The 17297-nt window shown below is 42.0% G+C and overlaps 2 protein-coding genes across 3 annotated transcripts in view; one reads left to right on the top strand and one right to left on the bottom strand.

Annotated features, from left to right (window-relative positions):
• The window catches only part of LOC132911504 (uncharacterized), a 57087-nt gene extending 42081 nt beyond the window's left edge, over positions 1–15006 (bottom strand). Inside the window, exons 1-3 of the mRNA XM_060968195.1 lie at positions 14766–15006; positions 10191–10290; positions 6996–7158 (exon numbers count right to left, since the gene is read on the bottom strand). Coding sequence (XP_060824178.1) covers positions 6996–7158; positions 10191–10290; positions 14766–15006 — 504 coding nt within the window. The remainder of the gene's footprint in view (positions 1–6995; positions 7159–10190; positions 10291–14765) is intronic.
• LOC132911521 (uncharacterized) lies at positions 10284–15749 on the top strand. 2 transcript variants are annotated; one of them, XM_060968223.1, is made up of 7 exons: positions 10284–10575; positions 10646–11175; positions 12930–13127; positions 13186–13264; positions 13329–13396; positions 13517–14661; positions 14751–15749. In XM_060968223.1, the coding sequence occupies exons 2-4, from the start codon at positions 10795–10797 to the stop codon at positions 13234–13236; spliced, it is 630 nt and encodes a 209-aa protein (XP_060824206.1). In that variant the 5' UTR covers positions 10284–10575; positions 10646–10794; the 3' UTR covers positions 13237–13264; positions 13329–13396; positions 13517–14661; positions 14751–15749. The 2 variants fall into 2 exon arrangements, with proteins under 2 accessions (XP_060824206.1, XP_060824207.1); XM_060968224.1 differs by lacking the exons at positions 10284–10575; positions 10646–11175 and adding an exon at positions 11215–12200.
• The last annotated feature ends 1548 nt before the right edge of the window (positions 15750–17297 follow it).

Raw genomic sequence — 17297 nt, 5'->3', positions numbered from 1 at the left:
AAATTGCGAATTAATGTTGCAAGGGTTAAAGAAGTAGGTCGAAGGAGAAAGAACGAGGGATGGTCGTGATTAAACTATCAAACGGGGCCGTAATGGCCTTCATGCGTCAAACGAGATATTGGCTGACACGCTTAGGTAGACACATTGTCCTAAGATGATGCGAATCTTCCCGATCTACCGTGAGTCCGTGGAATCGACTATGTAACTACGTTAATGCAAGTATAAATTCACCGCGGTGATCCCTTAAAACGACCCCAGCAATCCCGTAATACCTTTCCTAGGGAATAGAGTAAGATAAGGTTATTTGTGACGGTAGAATATTTGGATCAAATTTACCTTGTAATTTATCAAACTCGATTCAATTACGAACAAGTTTGAAGCGAAAAACGTGACAAGCCACATTTTCCGTCTTTTATAGAAGAGCAACTTTAAAATTCAATACGTTTATACGTGTCGCACCAAAATTATCTTTCTATTTAGATATAATGGAATTAACATACGACATAATATCTCGCGATATACAAACCCAATTACATTATGTCAACTTTTACATTTTACTTTTTTTAACATGTCGAAGTTTAGCTCACTGAAATAATCCTACCTTATTCCACTCCATTCCCTTTGAATCCGATGCAACTTCTCATTCAGAATTACTCGAAATCGTATTTTCAGTTTGAAACAAACTTTTGAGAATAGCTTTTTTAAAAGCCGTCCGACGTAGAAGCAACGTTAATGATCGAGAGATGAAAAGTCGAGAGATTTGTCCGTAAATGGGAGTATCGCGTAATCGATTCTGGTTAGAACGATGCTCGAATTTCCTGCATGCAAATCGAATGCAAGCCTGAGCCGTACGTGCCAGACGAGGATACCTACGTTGCTTTCGACCTGCCAGACCAACTGACACATTGGAGAAATCAGTGCACCGTAGACTGTAAATCCGGCGTCTATCCAGCGACAGATCGTGGTTGCATCGATAACTATTCATAGCCTCAAGTTTCTCCCAGCGATTGTGATCACTACGTAGTAAACTGACTCGAATTACGGGACGTTTCTAATTGTTCGTACGCTAGCGTGAATAGGCAGAGAAATAATTAGATTCTGTATCTTCCGTCAGTAGAGGGTACATCGGTTTTATCTTGAATAAACCGACGAAGCAAACAAACAAATTGACTATGAAATATTTGTACGCGAAGAACAAGCGCTTAATTGCTATGATATTCCTGAGCCTAATGTATCGCACGATCTATGTTGCAAGGCCATAAATAATAGAACGCGCGGAAGATAACGCCAGCATGTAACGAAAGCCGTGCTTAGATCCGCATTTAACGAGTATTTATCGGTATTAAAACGATTACACGGATTACCAAGCTGCATGGTTCACGGACAATTATACGTTTTGTCGTAACGATCGAAATCCGACGATAAAGGCCGAATAAATTAACGAAACGACGAAGAGTGTTTAGCAGGGTGAGTTCGAAATATAAGGTTAATATAAATAAGTGGATAATCGTAAATCTACAAGAAGTATTACTCGTAATCTGCTCTAACATCGTATAATTTGGCTTCGAATTACGAAAAAGTCGGGATAGATAATGAGAGTGCAAGCTGGCTACTTAGTAACTCCAACATTAGAGAATGATGCACGGCATAGAAAGGAGTGCGATGAGTGCGCGCCGCCATCTGGCATGCATTGTACGCGTTTCTGTGGATAATCATGGGCCGCGGTGTACTTTGTGCAAAAGCGTCGTTTCCATTCTTGAATGCCGCTCGTTACGGATTTGCGGTCGCAGCCTCGTTTTCTTCAGCGACTCGTTTGGTCCGCGAGCACACGGCACAACTCCGGTCACGATAATATTTTCGGTAGGAACGCGATGCGGTTTATTCCCCGTTTCCCTCTTAGAGAGCTTAGAAAGAGGTAAATTTCGATCGTTTAGCGAACGCCAAGACCGACAGCAAATATTGGCACGGGCCACCGACAAAGAGATTTCGACTTAAAGATCAGAAAAATCGTGGCCAACTGCGAGCGACGCCAATGCAGCGGGTGCCCTTATGCCCTACGGGTTTCTGCTGGGCGGGCAAACGGTGGCAAAAGGGGCGGACAAAGTGCTTCACAGCCGGTGAACTTTTGTGGTCCGCCGCGGCCACGTAAGAATCGAGGACGATGTCTTTTCGTTTCGCGTTTCGTTTAAAAAGGCTTGGGGGAACGACGTTCTTCCATTGCAAGATGCTTCTTTCACGATTTTCCGACAACTCCTCTCCGACCTCGTCTCCCATCGATCCGATATTTTTCCTACTAAATGTCCTTAGAAAAAGTCTTTTAAAACCGAAAGAAAAATAATAAATCTATTTTTGTTGATATTCTAATTTCGATGCTAGTTGACAGCCTCGCAAGTGAATATTTTGATATATTTATATAGTCGGGAAGACTTGTCAAATCTAAAGATACAAGATCTCCTAGAAATAGCTCATTCTTCAAGCGTACACGTTTAATAAGACTATGCTACGAACGATCATTAAAATATTCATATCTTTTTTCGGTGAAGCATTTCGCATATCCAAGAACGAAGTAATTTTATTTTCTCGAAAAGCAACCCTTGTCGTTTAAACTAGACACCTTTTAGTCAAGAAGCCCTGCTTTTTTCCTTTAGTTGCCCGCGGCGTCGTTTTCGTTGTCCGATCTGGTGTGCTCGTAAAGCGAGAGGAAGAACACCGACGTTGCGAAAAAAGCGAGCGTTGAGCGGGCAATTTCCCATTTCAGCTGGAGCGCCACATTTTCCTTGACCCCGACTACGTAATGTCGTACGTCCATTTACGTCCCGTACAGCGATTCGCATGAAAAACCAAGTATTCCTGCCTCTCGTTAGATTCTCGAGTCCCTTTTTCTAACACCTGCATACGTTCTTTAAACGTTAGCTCTCTTTCATCTAGAGCATCTCCGTTCGTAGAAATTGCACCGTGACAAGATGCTAGGCACAGACCCACTGGACTCGTCAAAGAGAGTAAGTCGAGCGGAAAGTTTCAGAAACTTCGTTCCTATTTCTACGCGATCGTTATACAATAAACAAACCGACGATGTGTTCTCGCGTGTCTTCCGTTGGTAATCTCGATGAGCCAAAAAAAGGAAAAATCTTTGAACTAGATCGAGCACAACGTTGCAAAAAACGAAGTGTCGCTTTACGTTCCGGTTGGCGAGCGGCGCGCGATTAAACGACGCCGGGCAGGAGAGAAGCGAGCTCGAGGTAAGCGAAACACACCGACAGGAAAGGTGGTTCTCTCGCGCAACTCATCTAAGCACGGTGACTGTTATCGAGCACGCGTGAAATTAAAATCAGGTCACTGCCGCTGACTGCCACCAGAACGACCGCTCTCGGTATTTTCAGCCCGACTTGAACGATCCTGCTTTATATACGTGTGTGATCGCTTACACTGATCGGGAGCGGTGCACCGTGTCACCGAACGGTCGATAAAATTAATGGATAGCACTACGTATCGTAGACGAACGCTTTTTCGTGACGGTCCATCGAACAAACTATTTGAGTCAGCACTATTCTCGATATTTTGTTTCTCGATATATTATTTCTCGATGTTAAAACAGAATAAAGCCGAAACCGCACTCATTGATTTCCACCTTTCTAATGACATTTCCTTCGAGAACCGGGGCAATGAAATTTCATGCAAAACAACTTTTGAAACATTTCTCTGTAAGAAACGTTTACGTATAAGGTTAAACGTCATCGTTGAAACTAGTCCATATATCAAACATTTTTTCAAATCCATCCTTTTAGTTACGAAGCTCCCTGGAAAATAAAAATTCTCTTTAAACTTCCCAGGCCAATAATTTCATGAAAGCAGGATTCCGAAGTGTGTTTGACGGAGTCGAGATTTCATTTCACAAACTGCGGGACTCCATCCGGTAAAAGGGTTGCGTTTCAAGCGTCGTTGTGAACCTTGAAAAATGCCATTGGTGGCCTCCATTCCATCCCTACAAAGTACACATAAGCGTTCTAATTACCCGCCAGCTATGTTTCGTAATTGATACTCGCGGTTTGAAAAATCTACAACCTATAAACCCAATATTTTACACTCGGCGCGCCATACTTGCAATAGTGTGCGTATATTTAATATCAAAATCAAATAAGAAGGCAGAAATTGCAAATATAAAATCGATCGATTAAAATTGTTCCTCTCTAAAAGATACGATCCTGTGTTCTTAACAATGATTCATAATGATTTTGTAACCTCGTTGATCCTAATTGCGAATGCACCGTTTAACAGAGTTTTTCGAAGTCGCGAGACGTCTGGTAGAAAAAATCCATAAACGGATCATTCAGTGATATAAATGTTTGAAACTGCGGAAGAAGATAAGCGGAGGCGTCGCTGACATGAAAAGTCATCGTAAAGGGCGGGACGGTTGATCGTAAAGTTGAAACGAGCCGGGTGTTCAACGACGCGCGAGGCCTGTGCCTGCGAGTCATTTGACCCACATTGTTCCGACTTAAAGTCGATGTAGGGACCAGCGTATGTTTGCAATGGCCGCAAAGCGGTTACAGCAACGAAGCATCGTGTTCACCGTTAAAAACCGAATGCAAACCGCAACGACGCGACACGAAGCGACGCGACGTAGCGTAGAGCCCTCCGTAGATTTTGGTTCTGATCGTGCGCCGTTTTTGCATATTCGATCGATGTCCGATAGGAACTCGTTGCATTCCGAACGAACGGAGCTTGTGTCAGCTGCAGTCGATAAATGGTGGCGCGTTTGTCTCCTCCGCTTTCCACGTTTCTGGACTATGCTCGTCGCCAATGCACTCTTAACGCCGCGTTGCTTTCAAATTTCCAATCGATGTATCTCCTTGTCGATTCGTTCACGTTCAACTTCACGATCCATGAACTTTGACGCAGATCGATAAATATTAGGTGTCTTCTCCTCGCATTTGAGAACGCACCAACTGGAGGAAGTTTGCGCGCATTTCTTATCGCGATCTCGATGTTAATTGATCGACGCAACGAATGTGTACACGGGTTCACGAAAATGTGGAAACTTGTTCCGAATACACTATACATGTCGCGCGAAACATTTCGACTCGAACTCGAAGCAGTACATAGAAGTTAAGATATTTATTGGAAACATACATACACTTGATAAAAGTTACAACGTTATTTAAGCAGCTAATTATCCGTTATATCGGTCGATATTTTAATATTTTAATGAGATCATTTGTACCAATAATTATACGTTTAACCATTCGCAAGTCTTTATGAAATGTATATTCGAAATACATATCCTTTAACTTCTGTGTACATTTCCGAATTGATTTCAAATTTAATTAATATAATCGTGACAAATAGTCTCTCGTTATAACGTTAATGAAATTTCCAAATGTTTGATAAAACACGCAATACGTGAATAGAAGGCTTCTACGAGCGTTCGAATGCTTCGATGTGCCACTGTACGAGGGCCAACGATCTGATCGACGCCTGAGCAATGAAAACCGAACGAGCAAAGTGGCTGCAACGAGCGGGCAGAGTTGGGCGCTAACTTTCGATTGGATTTGAAAGCCGGCCAAGTTGAAACCGACTTTCCAAATTCAAGCGGAAAATGTTCGCCAAACAAGGAGATACGCGAACGAATTCGCGGCGGGATTTATCGAGGGCCATTTAAAATATCACGATCCGCGTAAACGGGAAGAAATCGGCTTTTAAAACACCGAGATTTCGTTTTTAAGAGGGATTTACTTTGGCCAAAGGGACCGAATGCTTTCTTCGGGCGCGAGTGTTTCCTTAGAGATACCAGGCCGCAAGCTAAATCGGAGATAATTACGTGACCATGCAAACTTTGAGCATAATCGTAACGCTTCGTTCTCGGCCAACTTCGCGTGCGTTTATCTGGAATATAATAGGCAGAGACCGGAAGGGATTCGAGCTCGCTCCGCGAACATTTCTTCGAACGTTTTCGTTTGCTGATTAATGGAATAACCGGAGCGAAAAATGAGATTTCGCGTCGACAAAAATTCACGTTGTTTCCGATACGATTAAAAAAAAAAGATAAAGATATTCCTCTGAATGCCGTTGATGTCGCATAATGGGAAAGCAATGTACGCTGTGTTGTTGTACGTGTCACATCCACTCGCCGGGCAACCAATTCAAGGGAAAGTCCATTATATTTTTTCCTCCCATTCGCTCGCTACGAGCCGACATCCCCATCGTTATTTTCAAGCTGAAGTATTTGTTAAACCGTCGCGTGAACTCGTCAGTTTCGTCGTGTTTTTGTTAAGGTTTGACGGATTGATTCGCGTCAACTAACAATCGATAAGGAAAAATATAACGCAACAATGTAGAGACTGGTGCAAGCTGTAAAATATCGTACCACGATTAGGATATGAATGTCATATTTTAAATGTTATCACACGTAATGCAATTAATATAATATATCGTTGATATGATATAATAAGTTAATACGAACAATATAATATATTAATATGATAAAAGAACAATTTTAAAGTCCGATATCATATGAAAACTCTTAATCGATGTTATATCTAAATTCTCCGTCGTCTCGTCGTATTCTTAAAGTGTTAAAAATCACGTACATCGCGTTATCTTTTAAATTTGCTTGCATAAAGCTATTGTAACTTGGTTTTATTGTTGAAGCTCGTGAAGAAAAATGAGCCCAAAGTCAGGAGACAGGTCGGATCGAGATCAGAAGCAACTGGAGCGTGAGAATTCCGTTTTCCACGCTCGAGAACGTGGCTTGGTTTTCTAGCGGGCCGAACACGTTTTATTTATTCACCGAGCGTTGTCAAAATTAGCATCGTGCGCTACCAAATTATCGACGGAGGATCGATTTCCGAACGCGTCAGGGACACTTCTCGGCCGAGCCAGGTGTGTTCACTGACCTAAACCCTGACGATCCCTTGAAAATTGTACGGAATGGAGCTGGTGAACGCGAAGCGACCGGTAAACGCATGCATCTAGATAGCGGGACGTAATATACTCACGTCCTGGGCAGACAGAATCCTCGTGGCAGACTGAATGGCCGTGCTTCTCGAGTGGGGTTGATGATGCAAGGATTCGGCGGTATTGTCTCGAAAGTACACACTCCTATACCAGGGCAATCCACTTGATCTGTCTCGTCTGTTTCGATATTTCCTCCACACGTGCCTGTGAAACAGAACAAAACCTCGTCCTTCTCTCAGAATACTCGTTCCCTATTCGTCAGGCTCAACTATGCTTATTCGTGTTTCCTTCGTTAAGAGGCAAAACTTTGAACGTGACTACCAATCCCACTTTCACACGCTTTGTAAACTGACAGAGATCTTTCCATTTTCTGGAGAACATTGCCATTTGGTTAGTGCATATGGTTCTCGTATTAAATTTAATTTTTAGTTTGGCGATTATTAGACTGTAGATGTTTATGCGTTTAAAAGAGCGCGGAATACATATAATATGAAAAACAGAGGAAAAATAGAGAGTGTACCACTTGTCGACATAATTACTTGGTGAAAAGAAATCGCTACTTCATTTTGTTTCTTCAATTTCACTCGTAATATTATAAAGTATAAAAACCTACAGTCTAGTAATTAGTACTGGGGATAAAAATTTGGAAGCCATTCCGTATTTATAGCGTTTCAAAGTGCAAGAAACGTACGTTTGAACTTTTATGTTGCAGAAAAAGAACAAAAATATGTAGTACTTTCTATAATAGAGTTGATTCAATTTATATGCGAGCGTTTCTATTTACACGCTCGCTACTATATAAAATGCCTTTTGTTCGAAGTTTAAATCTGTCTGGTTAATATCACGCGTTAAATTTTAACCATGTCAAAGAAGAAATCTTTTATAAATAACGTGTATTTTAAAATTTATGATGAAATTCTCAATCTTAATTGCTGAATAATGAATCTTCACGAATAATATTCGTCTGAATTTCTTATAACATGAATTTAAATTCGGACAAGTTATCGTTATAGTCAATGGAAATGGAAATTTAGCGTGAAAAATTAAAAATATCTTCTATTCTGTGCAAAAAAATTTACTAATGTACGAGCATGAATTACTTTAAAAGATATTATTGCTACGATAAGAGATTGTAATACCTTCATTTCAGGAAATTCCAAACTATTTAGTCGTTTCATAAATTTATAAAAACAATTTTATGTATACAAAGCGTCAAAGATCTTACTTTTGCTCAACCAGACAATAATTTAAATTTATATGTATTGAAGAGGAAATTGATTCCTGTAATTCAATGTATTTAATGGAATTTCTCGAGCTCAATGTTGTCATTTTATTTCAGATAAAGCAGAGCATATTTTTTCATAAAATAGAGAATAAACTAAAAAAAAAAAAAAAAATATATAATCGCCAGTCAATAATTGAATTCCCGGTAAAGCATCAACCAAAATCAAAGAGTAAATCCAAAAAACAATATACTAAAAAGAGCTTCGAGTGCAAAGGGTTGCGGTCAAATATTTTTAAAAGGGCGTTGTTTCGACCGTATTAAATTAAAATAATTTTTTTTTTAAATTGAGTATATTTAAAATTGAATCAAAATCACGTAAAAATTAATTGACCTGGTATTTGCAAAAGATCCAGTTAAAAAAAGGAAACGAAACGATCAGAGAATTTTCGAGTAGCAAAGGACGTATCTTCGCGAATAACGTATGAACTACGCGGTGCAACGAAAAAGTTGCGATATTTAGCAATGAAACAGCACTTTCGAACAGTTTGTCGACTTTCGATGAATCAGAGATAAATAGTGATTTTAATTAATAATCATTTTGCCGCGTTTGAACCACATTCGTACGTTTTAGTCCCTCTGGTTTATTTGCATAGAACGTAATGGCAATTATTTCGACAGGAAATCTCGGAATCGTGCCATTACAGTATAATACAATTTCCATTGAAACAAGACCTGGTTGCACGAGCTTCGAAAATAATTTGAATACATCTACGAGCAGTTGAACAACCATCGAATAAATTGTTCTCGTTCTACTGAATAGACCGAGCATAATCCTCTGCTCGTGGTCGTAATTTCAGCAATAACGCAGGATTATTGTTTCCTCCCTTGGCTACGACAAAAATTTGCGAGTTCCTGCACCCAGACAGATCCGTGGAATCGGTTTTTATTGCAAGGATGGCGTTAACAGAGTCACGACGTAGGCCGGAGTTAATTTTTCGGGATCAAGAGATCCGGTCGAAACTCGTGCTATTCTATTCGCGTATATTCTACGCGACGATTCCACCGAGAACGGAGTAAACTATTATCAGCTAAAACGCTGAAAGTCGACGTTAACAATACAATCTTTTACGTAGGGTATTTTAAAAAGCTAGGACCAAGCTGGAGGAACGTATCTTTTCGCGGTTTATGTTACCTCGATGGAAACGATAGACTTCGTTGACTTTGCCCGAACGTTATCGCCGACGCATTGTAAATGGGGTGCAAGAATCGCGTGGGCTTAGATGTCGATACATCGTAAGGGATTAGAGATTACGTAGCAGCCAAGGCGACAATCGATCAACCCGTGAATTTCCTACGGAGGTAGGTGTGATAGTAGCAATGGTTCGACAGTGATCGAGTCGCGTGTGACGCGCACATCGGCTTTGTCTTTAATTGCCCCATTAATCAACGTCGAGGCTTTCGCTTTCGCGGTATAGCCACGAGCAGAGTCGTCTTGTTCGCAGTTATAACGCGACTGACGCTGTACCGTTAACTTATTCGCTGACTTAACGGTTTTTCTGTGCTGCTCTTTGTGCGGTTAGATGCGGATCTCGCCTCTGTCCCTTAACGCGATTTCGCGTGCACGCGATGCTACGAACCGACTGCGTTGCGAATTTAGAGATGAAGAAGCGGCACAAAGCGTATTGTTGCGCAGGTGTGCGCCTTTTCAAAATTGGAACGTACGAAAGAATATTTAAATATAGAGAGCGTGTTTCACCTGTCCTCGTGACAGAGCGTACTCAATTAAGATAATCTTCGGTGCTTTTAAAACTATTCCAGCGATGAATAAAATGCAACACTGTAACGTATCGAAAATTCTCACCTTTCTCTCCTTTCAAGAGTACACGAGTACAGCTGTTTGCGCGATATAAAATCTCCGACGATAAGATAGGAAAGTATGGTTAAAGGAACGAAGCAAAAGTTTGCGGCACTTTCCTAAGCATACGTTGCGAGACAACTATGTTTCTCTTACCTGACGCAGAAGGCGATTCCCAGCGCGATCATCAACGGCAGCAACGTCGAAATACACGCTAGAAAAACTGTCTGTATATCTGAAAAGCCAGCGAGTATACCTGGAAAAAGTATATTCGTTAGGATAGTACGTGAAATCATGGTGTTTTAATTGGTCGTAAAAATTAAGTAATTCGGTTTAACTGATACGCCGGGTATTCATATCGTACATTTCGGTCATGGCCACTGCGACTTCGCCAATTAAAATATACGAACTATACGAAACGAGAGAAATGGACGGATGTACGACTTTCCTAACAGTGCGCGTAGCGCGTATATTCCCCTAATTACGACGGAGAATGTCTCGAGAGAGCTGCAACATGACGACCATATAATCTAATCGATGAGTAAGTTTGCTCGCCGTTCTAACTGATTAGCTTTTCCATTAAAATTCATCAAAGTAAAATGAACTTTAAGGTTACAACCTTAATTCCTAATCTATTCGCCAACCTAATCCAAACTGCAACGTCAACGATGCATCCCAGAGAGATAAGCCTATCGTCCATCTCGCTTCCATTGACCCTAAAAGTTATGATAAGCGGACAACATCGAAACTGCTACATGCAATGAGCGAGTGTTCGGCAAGAAGATCATCACGGAGGATCATCGAACACGAGAAATGGATGAATTACTATTTCCGAAAACTGGCGTCGCTTTACAGAAAGTCACCGTGTCTGTGGAAGAAAGACACGCGGGGTTATTTGGACAGCGAGTACAGACATCGTGCTTATAGTCGTATTCATCGAGCCATGGAGTTGCCGGGGGTGACTTTCGTCGAGATAGTCTTGAAGATTCGCGAGATGCGCCGCCTCTACGTGAACGAGCTAAAAAGGTTACTGGGGGCCAAGTCGCACGGCCATTGTTACGAGATCTCGCTACCATGGTTCTACAATTTGCATCAATTTCTCTACCCGTACCTGGATTACGACGAGGCAATCGAGTTGCATGTTCGTATCGATGAACTCGTTACCCTATTAGCATGAACGGTGGCTCGACGATTTTACCAATAACTTTGATGTAGTTTCTTGTTACGGGGCTCCGCATCGAGACGTATGCCGTGTAACGTTTTTAATCCTCCGATTACAACGGCACGGTCGATAGATACAGCTGATGCATCCGTTGCTTCTAACGGAAAGTTCCGATAAGCCGAGATGTATTACGTTCAGACGAATAAATTAAGTTGTATTCTATCGAAGCGTTGTGCATGAAGAATATTAGTGTCTTGCGATCTGTGTACTCGATTGTACTCGGTTGTAGTAGAAAATCTACCGTAAAATAGTAATTTTTAAACATTTTGATAATTTGCTGGTAATCTTTCGCGTATACGTATCTTCTCGTAAGAGTTTCGTGATACCGACGAACTGCAGTGTACATCTACGAATTTAACGAAAGTCTCGGGTAATATCGTCTAACAGACTCTCGTAGAAAATGTCGACGAGCGCGGAGAATAAGAGAATTTTTTTAAAGTAAAATACGACCTCTGAAATGGCTATATACGAGGATTCTTGTCGCGGAGCCTCGTGCACAAGTACGAGAATATAAGTCGACGGTTATAAATATTTAGAGATAGTTTTCCTATTTCGTGCAATATTTGCGCTATTATTTTCCCCCGATGAAACGATTCGTCGTCGGATTTCCACAGAACGTAGACGAAACTTTTGCCAAGAATGAGAACTGCAGTTGCTTTCGATGCCTGATATCGAGTAGAAACACTCGTATTGAACATTTCTTGCCGTCTAGCACACAACGAACTATCCCTACTCTGAATTCGATTAGTTCCCCCGCCGTCTCTTTGCCAGAGGTCAAGACTCGCCCTCGAACTTGCCCTCGCTCCTGCAGCCGAATTTCCTATACTAAGAAACGACTGGACAGATTTCCTTCCCGCGCAATCTGCACAACGATCACTTCCTGCTGCGAGAACTTGGAACATCATGGAGATATGGCTGAGAACGAATTAAGGGACACGCGAGAGGTTGATCGATAATACAAAGTGTGAATTTATTTAGATAAGAAACAGGTTGTGGAAGTTTATGCAAGCTCATATTTTGAGGTAAATACGATCGAGAAAAAATGTACGCGACAAACGTTTGTTTCAATCGCCAAAGATTATGAAAGGTATCGAGGATGTACCATGAATATTTCTATATAAATATTTTAGATATAAATCGAATTTTTAGAGGATATACTCCGAGAGGTAGATTTTAACATTTAATATTTAAACGGTGAAACAAGCAATTTTTTTTATTCTATTTCTTTTTTTCTATCTCATAAAAATATAAATTTGTGTAAACGTCTACAGTCTAGCGGTATTTTTAAAAATGCAATTTGACTAAGAAGCGAAAGAGTCTCGAGTGAATCGCTGAAAAATTTAAAGAACAGCAAGAATTCAAGGAGACAGAGAGGAAGAGTGCTGAAAATTATCATTTTTGTTTTATTTCTATTTATTATTAAATATTTTTCTGTTTATCTTGTTTTATATTTAATGAATAAACACCTGCCTGCCTGCAATCCAATATTTCTACAGAAATAAGAAATTAATCCTTCTACTTACAATTTAATGCGCAGAGATCTGAATTGATTGCCAATGTAATGAAAATTAAACAAATTATCTTATCGTCTTGCCGTACTCATAAAAATGAAGGTTTAATTGCGTGTACTCTCGAAGTTCTACACAAATACAGAAAACTCGTTATTGAAATAGGTAAAGTGTCACGAATTTACAATCTGCGGATTACATAGCACAGCATCGAGTGACGATACTTGCGACACTGACTCGGATCAGTTGGAAACTTTCTCGATGACTGTGACACGTTGTCTCAGGAAGTTGGATAAACCGTATGCGCTTAAAGCGCAAGCAGAAATTCAACAAATCTTGGAGAACATGCTGATAAAATCAAAGGTAATCAAATCATCGGCTATTGAAACTGGAAGTAATTAAAAACTCTCTCATTTTACAGAACAATTCCCCGAAAAGGACTCGTTTACACGAATCGTCCTACGATTTGTGATGAAACGTATTGCAAGATCCAAAGCAAGGTAAATTTACAACTTAAACATCTGAAGAGCTATCAAGTTAAAAATACTTGATGCATTGTTTCAGATCCAGCACGGAACGTATTGAAGAAATCCAACGTTCGATCGGCACCTCCCTCCGTTCATGCATAGCAGGTAACTCTCATAAATATTACAAAAAATCCTGGTGGCATGAGTAGCTCGCGGGAAGCATGAATATCTAACGACAAAAAGCTTCAATCGGAGACTGAATTTCGTCGTATATCATGGTTCTAGCGCGCGGATGGTATCGATCCGACTTTGGTAGACCGCAGCGTTATGATTAGTATTCAGCGAGTGTCGCAGTCGGCCGGTCGGACAAGGACGAAGATGGCAAGATTTGCTCTGGCAAAACGGAGGATGCGTGCCACACAGCCTGTCTCTGATAACAGGTTATCCTTTGATCGAAACCCCTCTCGCAAAAAGTCCACGTTCCTGCCGTTATTGCTACCAAACCGAAACGCGATCGGACGAAGTCGCGTTAATCCTCAAAGCGAATCATCGATTAAGGGATTATCAAAGGTTGTATCGAATCTCATTCGCCGTCGACAACGTATCGACACGTTCGCTTGGCTTCGAGATCGATTACTCGATGAAAAGAGTTCCGTTCGGTATATCTTCAAGTTTTATAACGCGACCTGAAAAAAATCGACGTACTTTGAACAACTCGAGCCTTCGACTTTGCAAGTGGAAATTCTCGCCAGCAATTCACAGCAATTTTTCATGAAAAAGCAAGTTGGTGAGCGGCGTGGTAATAAATCCAGAGGGCTAGCAGGATTAAGCTTCGCCGGAAACTATTTTGCGCACCGCGAGGCAAAAGGAACACGGGAAAACCCGGGGATCTGTGGATAGTCTAGCGAGCAGTCGAGAGAACCTAGAACGAACGGCCAACGTTTAGACCAATTCTCAAAATCCCCTTGATACCCGATGAAACAGGATTCGAGTGTGCTTGGTCGAAAGACCTCCCAACGCGATGACTGAACGACTCGCGACTACCTGCCCTGTCTCTCGGCGCGTTTCGAATGAAATAATTGTCGGAACAGTTGAACACTCTCGGCGACATTTAACGCGGAACATGTTTAATTCATTGAAACCTGAGGTACGTCGCTATGGACAAACGTCGAGATCGTTTCCAAAGCGCACCTGGTTGCGCTAAACGAAGGCTGATCGAACTTCGCGAATCCTGTTAACACGTGGCTTTTCGCGATCTAACAGCCGCAACTCGAAATACGATTTTTATCATGGAAGGGACATCAAAGCGAATTCCATCGTTCGCCAAGCGGAAAGGACGAGCAAGGAAAAGGGGTAAGAGAGAGAGAGAGAGAGAGAGAGGCAAAGGCGGACAAGGTTAACGGCGCAAGGAGAAATAGTCGAGGCGATTGGTAAGTGGCGTTTCCGGCCGAGAGCGGCGTAATGCAGTCCCATTAGGTTCGGCTTTGACCGGTATAACGCGCATTAACCGTATTCACAGGCTCTTATTACTTACTGTGATCGAGGTCGTCGTGTTCCATGAGGTAGTCGGTCGCGTTGTAGATGTGATGGTCGGATTTAGCGGTACTGGTGACCGCAGCTCCACCCGTTACTGTCGTGGACGGATTAGTCGGAATTGCTGTGCTAGCGTTAATCGCGGCTGCGACCACGCTAGGTGGCGACGAGGATATCGTTGATACGAGATTCATCGTGCCCGTCGAGGTCTCGACCTCCGTCGCGTTCAGTTCACTCGTCATTGCTCTACCGTGAATGTCCAACCCTATGCTCGCATATCGTTTCTCTCGAAAATTTACGAGTCGAGTACAACCGCAACGCCGTTATTATTCCAAGGCTTACCGAACGGCGCTAACACGAGGTCATCGGTTCGATCGATCGGTCGAGACGGTCTGTCGTCCGATGGACGCGATCCAACATCCAATTTGCAATTACTATGCAATTTAGATTTAAGCTACGCTGATTAGATCGGTTCGCCGCACGACAACCTCTTCGAGTTCAGGGATGCAAACGAACTCAGACCGAGTCGACGGACCTGAAATCGAGTTTCTTGCCACGCGAATCCGGACTTCCGTGCTTTGCATCTCTTCCACCACCGGTTGATAGGCGAAACCGAAATACGCGATCCGAACACAATTATAGCTCGACCAATGTCATTCAGCCCGAACTCCTTCAAGACTACCAGCTAATTGGATTCACCGACGTTCTACCAACCAATTAACCAACGATCGTTCACACCTCGGTAAACGTACAAACAACTTGAATTAACGAGCTTCTACGATACGATCTACCAATTTCTACGGTCCTGCGATAACGTATGAAACGTCCTTGTTCGTTCAGATCTATCAGGACAACGATCGTAAATAGTTATTGTACGCGAACGAAGGAAACCATCGTAATTTTTAGCCGACCTGTCGGTGATTTCTCACCCCTGACTGGCTTTCGCGAGTGGATTAAAGCCAACCAAAGGAAGAAATCCTGGCAACGGGAATGAGAAACTTATTTGCTCCTTGTCTATGTTGCCCTATGTTTCTCTCTTTGTGAAGTCACCAGACGATCGTTCCACGGTTCAATTTCACCGGTGTAGAAGACGATTTTGTTGGTATTTGTTAGCAGCCAACCGAGTGTCGCTCATTCTCGCTCTGCTTTCCTCCCGAGAGAACCGGCTTCTGAAACAGAAAAAAGGAAGTCCTTGTAGTGGATTGCCCGTGTAATTTCATTTCCTGCGGGGGAATTCATCGACCGTTGTAAGATTACTCTCGTAGCAGTTAGGGGGGGAGGGCGTTAAAGGGCGCGTTTCGAAGGAACCGTACAATCCGTCGCGCGATTCCCGAGACCGTCTCGACTTACGGTTTACGGTTCACGCGCCTCCGTCGCGGCGACTTGCTCGGTCATTACCGTCGTTAAATGCGCCATACTCGAGAGAAATCTTTTTCAAGGTCATTTCACGTCGGTTCATCATCTCTAGTGTTTCTGTGTCGCCTCCACCCTCCTTTTATCGTCCATAAAGTACCATCGAGGCACCGTTTCTAGCTGCTCTGCGTCATTACCAACGCCATTACCATGCTTTTTTCTTTGCAACAGTCGTTGCATTATGTAACGATAACTAAGAGAATCGCCCGGGCGCTGTATGATAAGCCTGTATAGTTGAAACAGAAAATAAACTCGTAGGTTTAAAATTACAAGACTTTTAAAAAGAGATAATAGATTGAACAAGTTTGAAAAAATATGCTTAATCCCAAGATCAAGTAGAACGTGAATTTCGTTTAAATGTGATCGATTCAATGTTCCAAAATTTTAAAATTCCTTTCCTGTTAAAAGCGAAAAGTATAACTTATTTTTCCCCATGTATTCTTCGTATCGAATAAATTCCATGAATGAAATTCTGTAATACATATGAAACACACGATTGTCATATTCCACTCCCACGCTCGTTTCTGAACCCCGTCGATAAATTCCGAAGCTTCCGGCACTCTTCATCTCGGCTCACTTTCATTCACCCTCTGAAATCTGTCTTTGTCCTCGTAACCATATCTTGCAGCTTCCCCTAAGCTTCTTTTCCATTTTCAACTCATCTTGTAAGTTCTTTGCGTACGCATCAACGAAATATTTTAAACGAGAGTAATCGTGGTGAATCGTGTCAGGAAGAATCGCGCAAGGAATACACGCAGGACCAGTCTGATTTTCCGCTGACGACGCTGATTAGTAATAGATCAATTTCGAATTCGAAGCAGCCAAGGATAGACGATTCTGAAATATATCGTCCTATAATCACAATAGCTTTTCGCAACGCGAGCATGCCCGATAATTAAACTTGGCCGATAGTTAGCGCTGCATTGTTCCGCTAACAGTTTTCCGGGCATACAGTAATTATTCATAAGCGTAAGTTCGTAATGAACGTATGCAGGCGCGTTCTCGGCCAAGCTTGAATTTCGGTCACCGTAACCAACTTCGGTGACCCTCTGTTTTCCAATTTTCAACAAACCTTCGTTTTCCCACCGTTCTCATTTCGTGAACATTTCGCGCAATTTTC

This window comes from Bombus pascuorum, chromosome 10 (genome assembly GCF_905332965.1).
Source record: "Bombus pascuorum chromosome 10, iyBomPasc1.1, whole genome shotgun sequence".
NCBI lineage: Eukaryota > Metazoa > Arthropoda > Insecta > Hymenoptera > Apidae > Bombus > Bombus pascuorum.
This window is presented reverse-complemented; position numbering and strand designations above follow the sequence as displayed.